The sequence below is a fragment of the Rhinopithecus bieti genome, unplaced genomic scaffold (genome assembly GCF_001698545.2).
Source record: "Rhinopithecus bieti isolate Rb0 unplaced genomic scaffold, ASM169854v2 scaffold_3912, whole genome shotgun sequence".
NCBI classification, from domain to species: domain Eukaryota; kingdom Metazoa; phylum Chordata; class Mammalia; order Primates; family Cercopithecidae; genus Rhinopithecus; species Rhinopithecus bieti.
Genome location: NW_016804439.1, coordinates 765,173 through 774,642, shown reverse-complemented (window position 1 = coordinate 774,642; position 9,470 = coordinate 765,173). Strand labels below are relative to the sequence as shown.

The 9,470-nt window shown below is 37.6% G+C and overlaps 1 protein-coding gene across 4 annotated transcripts in view; it reads left to right on the top strand.

Moving 5' to 3' along the window:
• The window catches only part of LMO7 (LIM domain 7), a 221,594-nt gene that overhangs the window by 152,195 nt on the left and 59,929 nt on the right, over positions 1 to 9,470 (top strand). For all 4 annotated transcript variants that reach the window (XM_017868333.1, XM_017868332.1, XM_017868335.1 and 1 more), the window contains 3 exons: positions 3,807 to 3,837; positions 5,038 to 5,151; positions 9,106 to 9,304. In XM_017868333.1, coding sequence (XP_017723822.1) covers positions 3,807 to 3,837; positions 5,038 to 5,151; positions 9,106 to 9,304 — 344 coding nt within the window. The remainder of the gene's footprint in view (positions 1 to 3,806; positions 3,838 to 5,037; positions 5,152 to 9,105; positions 9,305 to 9,470) is intronic.

Sequence of the window (9,470 nt, the reverse complement as noted above, 5' to 3'; positions counted from 1 at the left end):
CCCTCTCCCCGTGTCCCCTGTCTTCCCTCTTCCCCTCTCCCCTCACCCTGCCCCTTTCCTCTCCTCTCTTCTCTTCCTTTTTTTGAGACAGCGTCTCACTTTGTCACCCAGGCTGGAGTGTAGTAGTGTGGTCATAGGTCACTGCAGTCTTGAATTCCTGGGTTCAAGAGATCCTTCTGTCCTCAGCCTCCCAAGTAGCTGGAACTATAGGCATGTGCTACTGTGCCTAGCTAATTTTTACATTGTTTAAGAGACAGGGTCTTGCAGTGTTTTCCAGGCTGTTAATTTTAAGCTCCTGGACTCAAGCGATCCTCCCATCTAGGTGTTTCAAAGTGTTGGGATTACAGGAATGAGCCACTGTGCCTGGCTTGTTTCTTGATGAACACTTCACCATTAGAAGGAAATGTCCTTCTAATCTACTGAAACAGAGCGCATTATCCCTGCTTTGTCCAGAAGGAAACCAAAGCTTTGAAAGTCAAGTAAATTGCCGAATGAACACAGTGAGACCCAGATCTGACTCCAAAGCCCATGCACTTAAAGATGGTATCAGACCATGTCAACTTTGGACATTGTTATAGAAGAATTATCCAACTTTGGAGCTAAGGCTGTCTTATATTTCATTCTGAGGTGTTGTGCAGTCAGTTGGCTGGTTCATGAAGTGTGTGTGTTACCCGCGTTACTGTGAACTTCCCCTTCACCATTGCAGTAGTTCTATTTTGAAGGACTTTGGGTTATGCCCTGTGGCCACATGACAGGCAAAGGAGCTGCTTGGTTACCGACTTCCATGCAGTGGGATACATTTGTATGTGAGAGAGTAAACTCTGTTTACTCCAGCAAATCATTGACTACTTGAATTCCTGGCATTGCATTTCAGAGATAGGACACTAATTTGGCTGGTCCATGTATCATGTCCAAGAGCATGTTATAAATGCTCATATTTAGAAGGGAATGTAAAGTGAGTAAAAGGTAATAATGGAAAGGTCACTGCTTATTGTGTTTATCACAGAATAGGATATCCCTTGTATTTCCAATGATTGTTTTATCATGATAAAAAGTGAAAAGTAAATGAGTGTGTTGGATTAGAAACCTTTATGAGGAGTGTGGAAATGAGGTCAGGGGTTCAAGAGAGCTCTGTTTTTCCTTCTGCCTTGAGTGTGCTTATGATCAAAGTGGAAGGATGTTCAGCCCAGTGCATTCTTTGTCTTGGGCATTGATGGTTCTTTTGTGCTGTGGCTAATTTAATGTTTGACATGTGTATGTTGGTTATTAGTCTAAAAAAGGGGCTATATATTTGCAACTCTGCTATTTTTTGTTGTCAGTTTCTAGTGACTTTCCCCACTTACTACTTCTAAGTTAAAGTGCTGGGTTGTTTGTTTGTTTGAGATGGAGTCTTGCTCTTGTCGCCCAGGCTGGAATGCAGTGGCGCAATCTCAGCTCACTGCAACCTCCGCCTCCTGGGTTCAAGCTGTCTTCCTGCCTCAGCCTCCTGAGTAGCTGGGATTGCAGGCACCGACTACCACGCCCGGCTAATTTTTGTCCTTTTAGTAGAGGCGGGGTTTCCCCATGTTGGCCAGGCTGGTCTCGAACTCCTGACCTCAGGGGATGTGCCTGCCTCAGCCTCCCAAAGTGCTGGGATTACAGACATGAGCCACTGCACACAACCAATGCTGTGGATTTTTATAAGATAATTTTCTTTTTACTCAGGAGATAAGCTATGGTTTGAGCACATGGGCTGTGGAATTTATTCTACTTGTTTACTTTTTTGAAGGATAATATACAGAAAAGTATACATATTATAAATGTACAACGTAAATGCTTTTTGGAAACTGAGCACACCTAGGTAGCCAGCTTCCAGATCGAAGCATAAACAGTTGGCATCCTAGTGCCCCATCCTCTTCTAATCTCTTCTGTCATTCTCTTCCCGCAAGGGTTACCACTGCCCTGACTTCTAACAGCATTTTTTTGTTCAGCCTGTCTTTGTACTTTATATGAATAGAATAATACAACCTGTACTCTTTTGCATTTGGCTTCTTTTTCTTTCCATTATTTGAGAGGTTGAACTTGTGGTTGAATGTAGTTGAAGGTTCTTTTCATTGCCATATGATATTTCATTATGTGGATATGCCATAATTTATCTATTATAATGTTAAAGACATCGACCCTGCTTCTAGTTTTTCTTGTGATGAATAGTACTGTGATAAGCATTCTTGTATATAACTTTTTGTTAACATATGTAAGCGTTTATGTTGGATATATACCTAGGAATGGAATTATTAGGTTGTATAATACCAATGTATTTAGCTTGAATACATATTACCAAGTGACTTAAGAGTTTAAGTAGTTGTACCAATTTACATTTCCATCAGTAGTGTGAGAGTTCATGAATTTCATTGTTGAGATGTTGTTTTGGGAGGTGGGTGAGAGGTGCATGCTATTCTTAGGTTCGTTTCGGTGCATGTTTGTTTTCTGGAAAGGAATGGTCTTAGCTGCCTTGTTCATTCTTTGAAAGTTAAGTTAAAAATTTGTCTCTGTGTACTCACATTCTCCTTCTATTTTTTCTTTGTATATATGAATATATATGTGTTTTATGTTGATGTCTTCTATATGCATATATAGATGTGTGTATATTTTATCTTGAAATATACTACTGTACTGTTAGACTGGACAGGCCACTTAGAAGCTTTCTCGCTCAGGCTTCTACAAGTCTCTGAATTCACACCGATCCTGCTTAAGTGTCTCTAATGAGGGGAAGTGCTTTCTTTTTAGGATGACTCATCCCTTTGTGAAGAAGCATTTTGTTGCTTCTTCAACACTGTGGTGACATCTGCCTCTTTTTAACTTCTCCCATAAGTATCATGCCCTTTCATATGTGAGCAAAAAACCCATGATTCTTATAATACAGTGAAGTTTCTTCAGGCAGAGGTTCATGGCTGTTTTTTAAACTGCCACTTTTCAACATTTGCAGGGTCAAAGTCTCTGAGCAGTTTGCTCTGGAGAACTTGGATTAAAAACCTTATGGATGATGGAAAAAAAAAAACCTCAGTGCAAAGTCGCTTTTATTTTTCTTTGTGTGTGTATGTTTTTTGTTTGTTTGTTGTTGTTGTTTGTTTTGAGACGGAGTCTTGCTCTGTCACCCAGGCTGGAGTGCAGTGGCCCATTCTCGGCTCATTGCAAGCTCTGCCTCCTGGGTTCACACCATTCTCCTGCCTCAGCCTCCTGGGTAGCTGGGACTACAAACGCCCGCCACCACGCCCAGCTAATTTTTTTTATTTTTAGTAGAGACGGGGTTTCACCGTGTTAGCCAGGATGGTCTCAATCTCCTGACCTCATGATCCACCCGCCTCGGCCTCCCAAAGTGCTGGGATTACAGGTGTGAGCCACCACATCCGGCCTCTTTGTGTTTTAAGGTTTTTTTCCCCATTTCCCAGTTTTCTTTCATGAACACACTGATCCCCCCTCATTGGGTTTAAACTTTGTTTAAGAAGGAAATACAAAAAATGCATATAATGTATTTAAAAATTATACTAAAACGAATAAAATGAAAAAACAGCACTGCTTTTTATAGAAAACTGACAATTATATTAATGAATATCAGTGAATACAGAAAATCAATGCATTATACTTTTGTCGAATCAATGAATATGGAAAAATTCTTCTGATGGAGATAATATGAGCTCTAAGAGATTTGAACTTCCATGTGATATTAATATTCATAGAACTTTAGAATAAAATGAGTTTTTTTCTAGCTATAATTAATAATTTAAGGTTCACGGATATTACCTAATAGATATTTTCTTTCTTTACAGGCAAGAAGAGACTGATAGGAGAGTGAAAAATGTAAGATACATTTACCTTAATGTAGCATTATAAGTGGTTTTCACTTCCGTGTTCTATAAGAAGGCAGTGAATCTAAAATTATACTCTACATCTCTTTTCTAATTAAATTTTTGGTTACAAACCAGTTACAAACAGTAGATATGTTTAAATATATGTATTACAATATATGGTTAGATTGCTCAGCTCCCACTTATAAGGGAGAACATGTGGTATTTGGTTTTCTGTTCCTCCATTAGTTTGCTGAGGATAATGGCTTCCAGCTCTGACAATGTCCCTGCAAAGGACATGATCTTGTTTCTTTTAATGGCTGCATAGTATTCCAGAGCTGAACAATGAGAACTCATGGACACAGAGAGGGGAACAACACACATTAGGGCCTGTCGGGTGATGAGGGGAAGGAGAGCCTCAGGATAAATAGCTAATGCATGTGGGGCTTAATAGCCAGGTAATGGGTTCATAGGGGCAGCAAACCACAATGGCACACGTTTACCTACGTAACAAACCTGCACATCCTGCACGTGTATCCCAGAACTTAAAATAAAATAAAATTTAAAAGCATTTGGTTAGAGTGGTATAAGAGGATAGGTTACATTTAGGAAGCTGTTTGTTATGTGTTAGTAATACGCTAAAGGCAAGTAAACATATTTTAAGATTTTTATGGAAGTAAATAGGAAACTACCAATTTAGACTTTAAGGAAAAGCACTGAATGTTTAAGGGCTCTGGGTAATTGATCAATGTAGACTCATATGTCTTACAATATTTTATGGAAATTGCAAGAATATCTAAAATGTTGCAGCTTTATTAAAAGTTTAACATCCTTATTAAGGAAGCTGAGAATTATTGATGTTTAGGTGATCATTCTGTAAGTTCAATGAAAAAATATTGATTGCTTTAAAAGTTTCATTTGTGTTTTATTTGTTTCCCTCTTCATATATACTAGTAGAGTATATGCATGATTACCTTTTGGAGTCTGGACTTTTGGTCTAAGAACTTGCTCAGAGACAGGAAAATTTAGCAAGAAAATTAAGATTTTAGTGCCTTTCCCCTTTCCCATAAACTTAAAAGAAAGTCTACTTTTCACCCACAGAGTAATATGTGCTATCATTTATCTACAGTACTCACCTACATTTGAGCTCGCAGTTGGTTGCTAATCGACTGATCTTGTTATTCATGGATTTTTTTTTTTTTTTTTTTTTAAGGTTTTGATAACATTGTACTGGCTGGGAAGAAAAGCACAAAGCAACCCATACTATAATGGTCCCCATCTTAATTTGAAAGCGTTTGAGAATCTTTTAGGACAAGCTCTGACGAAGGTAAGTAAACTACATCTGTGTGAGATTACTGCTGTAATACAGTATCACTACTTTCCCTTCCTCCTCTCTTCTTCTTCTCCTTCTCCTCTATAACAAATATGGCAACTCCGACTCTCTTTGTCCCACTCTCGATTGGACTGAGTAAAGAGGAATGTTACTCATTTACTGGCTTTATATGCTGCCATCAAGGAGTGAGTTGGATCTAATCCAGAGCAATTTCCAAGGTAGAGAGACTTGCTTACCTTTTAATTCTATGTAATTTGATGACACATACATTGGTTTCCTTCCTTACACACTTTATGTAGCTTAAGTATTTGTATACTCATTGTAAACTCAACCTGTAGTAGAGAGGTGCTTCCTGGACTGTTAACACGCATGGAATTTACTCAATTTCTTTGTAGTAGTGTATTCTTATCATAAATGATAGTCTTTAATGCTCACACTTTCATATCCCCACAATTCTACCATGTTGCCTCTGTTTCCTAAAGAGTAGGACATGGTGTTAACTGGAACTTGATATAAGGTTTTTAAGTTAGAATCCTTTGTTTTATACACATTTCTAGTCATTCATATTTTGGAATCAATGTGACAGCCTTTTGAATGCTTGAGGACTATTTGCAGAGAGCCAAGTGCCAGGACTGACCGTAGTTCTGCCAAATCTTCATTTATAAGATCCACATGGGAAAAACGAATTTCTCTGGGTAGGGGTATTTATTCAGGGAAATTTGTAGGACTCTGAAGAGCCCTTTTGTGTAGTCACAATGGTATTTCATCATCTAATTAGTATTCATTGCTTCATGGGTTTCTCTAATGGTTAAATGATACCACACCAGTAAGGCATTTAGCATTAGTCTCTAGCACATTGTAAGGTTGCAATAAATATTAGTTGCTGTGATTGAAAGAAATTTTAGGCCAGGATGAACATGATAACCTTGGCTTGCACCTACCCTGATCTTTAAATAATTTTGCCTGAGCCCAGTCACATGTATTATAGCAAGAGGTGGGATTATAGAGCCTAGAAGATACAGGTATTCCTGTTCATCACCAAAATGTAAGGAGTCAATAACACTCTATTCAAATTCCTTGAATAAGTTAATTCAAGAAATAGCTGAGATATTAACATGCATACACATTGTACTAAGTGTTGGGAAAACACTCATGAGAGATTACCTAACCTCATAAAGCACAGTTGTCTAAGATAGGTAAGCATATTGGTCACTGCAATGAAGAATAGTGAGACTCTAATGGAGGAATTTCAGGGGGCTTTGAGCATGGGGAGAACCTTGCCTTACAGTTATTTCAGCTAATAACACTTTTGGTTAAAACCTATGTGAGATACTGGGCACAGTGGCTCACACCTGTAATCCCAGCACTTTGGGAGGCTGAGGCGGGCGGATCACCCGAAGTCGGGAGTTGGAGACCAGCCTGACCAACATGGATAAACCCCATCTCTACTAAAAATACAAAATTAGCTGGGCGTGGTGGCACATGCCTGTAATCCCAGCTACTTGGGAGGCTGAGGCAGGAGAATCGCTTGAACGTGGGAGGCAGAGGTTGCAGTGAGCCAAGCCTGGGCAACAAGAGCAAAACTGTGTCTCAAAAAAAAAAAAAAAACAAAAAAAACAAAAAAAACAAAACGTGTGGGACTTTGGCTTCTGTACTAGGGTTCTCTTTATAGCCTTTGGTCCTTTTAATGACAGTCTGACTTAGGTTGAATAATCCTGGTACAGTGTCTATGCCAGGAATGCTTTATCAAAGACTGTTTCCTGTTACCAGTTTCAAAACCAGAGGAGGCAGATGAAGACCTTATGGTGTATAAAACTATGGTTGTGGTTCCATTCCATTATAATAAAGTAGGGGTAGCTGTTAGAGGCATGTGACTGTATCATATGTTTTGTATCAGTTCTGTTAAAATCAAAACCAATGTGTTCATCAGGCATTTCCCATTTAACCAGATAATGCTTAAAAGCTTATATAAAATACCAGTTAAAAAATCATTGGTGGAAGTTGTAGCACCTCAGTCAGTCATCTTAGAAGTTGGAGGTGACTCATTTTAGTTGACTTGTCAGGGTGCCTCCTTAAAAGCCAGGCACCAGGGCCAAGGGTTATTTTATAACTGAAGTGGCTGTCATCAATAACTTTAACATTTATGAGGTCAAACATCTATCTTGAGTTTTGAACTCTGAGGCCTTAACAACTAAGTATCTAAGAAACCTGACAGTTCTAAACACGTAAATTTTAAAAAGTCTTTCTGTATATTGAGAAGCATTTTGGCAGCACCAGCACTAGGCCTGGCTTCCCCATCTGCTTGGAAGTAGCAGGATGTAAGGTAGGCACTAGCATTTTCATGACAGGATGTCAACTCTAATGCCAGGGTGTCGGCGTCTAAAGCACATGAAATCTCCCTGAAATCTGCTAGACCTTTTTGGTGCTCCAAACAGTTGTCAAACAATTGAATCATGAATTGATGGTATTAGATCAAAAGTATGCTTGAGACAGCTGCTAATTATTCACATATTCAACATATTCAGCTTTTTCATATGTTGAAAATATTTATAATTAAAAATTGAAAGAAGAGTATAACAAATTCCCAGATATGCACCATCTGGTTCAATTATTACAATTTTCCATACTGGCTTTATCTACATATGTGTTTATCCATCCATCTATGTTTTTACTTAACCATTTTAATATAAACTGAAGGTGTATTTCTCCCCAAATACTCAGTATGCATCTCCTAAGAATATGAATATTCTTCTGTATAGCTACAATGTTTATTATATTTAAGAAAACTTAGATATTCCCCATTATCTAATATTCAGTTGACATTAAAACTTTCATACTTGTCTCCAGATACTTTTCATAGCACTTTTTATTTTGAATCTTGACTTAATCAAGGTTCACATAATATGTTTCATTGTTAGTAATTACTAGGTTCTTTAAATTGTCTCTGTATTAGTAAGCTCATCTGAAAGTAACATTTCTGATTTTTACTATGACAAAATTATCTTCACCATATAAAACATTGTAGTTACTAGATATTCATTGATTACGATAAGTCAGGACTACACCATGGGCTTTGTAAATTTTACTCACATCCTAATGTTTAAAAAGCCAGGTTATATTTTGTCACTAACATTCACAGAAGAATGTTAGTTAAAAGTGCTTATCTTGAGTAAGTTCTATATAATTCACAAACCTACAGTTAACATCATTTGCGATGTTTCTGTGTATCCTTTATATGAGCCAATAAAAAATTAATATTTTATTTAGATCCATAGAAAATAAGTTATGTATGTCAGCAAACAAGTATGCTTTCCTTTATTCAACAAGAAGGATAAGCCAGCTGCCAGGACCTTAGAACCAGGTTGTGTAATTAGTGAGAGTACATGAATTCTGTGAAATTTATACCCACTTGCTCCTTTTTATTTTTCTGGGGGGAGGGTTAAATAAGTTCAGTTGTTAAGGTTTTATGTTATATAAGCCATCACAGATATTTCCTGGAGATAGAGTGAATATAATCTTGCTGATTTATCTCCTTTTGGATGACTAAATTAAGGTTAGTTTTTCTCTTTGACTCTTTTCACATTTATTGCTAGAGAACTGTAATAACTGAGTTTAGCATTTCAATGTTACTCTATGAACTTTCATTAAACTAGTAATTTTCCTTGTTTTTGAATAGAACATATGTACTAGTTTATTAAATAATATTGAATATCTCCTTATTGTTACTTTGAATATTGAATACCTCCTTATTGTGTCAGTTGTGGGGAAACAATTATAAATTTATTTTCTGTTTTTCATCAGCTTTTTTCTATGTCCGACAGAAACCTCATTGCCTTACATGTCAAATGAAACCCAATTTAAATTAGGCAAACAAGCAAGTAATAACCGATTGATGATATTTTTTGGAAGTTTATTTAACTTACTATTCTTTAAAAAATGTTTCTTTAGGCACTCGAAGACTCCGGCTTCCTGAAAAGAAGTGGCAGGGACAGTGGATACGGTGACATCTGGTGTCCTGAACGTGGAGAATTTCTTGCTCCTCCAAGGCACCATAAGAGAGAAGATTCCTTTGAAAGCTTGGACTCTTTGGGCTCGAGGTCATTGACAAGCTGCTCCTCTGATATCACATTGAGAGGGGGGCGTGAAGGTGTGTTGTGTTTTGGCTGTCAGTTTATTTGTTTGCATATCAATGGAGAACCGGGAACAAGAGAGAATAGAAAAATGGAGCGAAAACTAGGCAAAAATTTCACTTAGAAGTGGATTTTCATAGAGACTCAAGTATAACTGGGGTTTTGTTATTTTTTTCTCCTTCA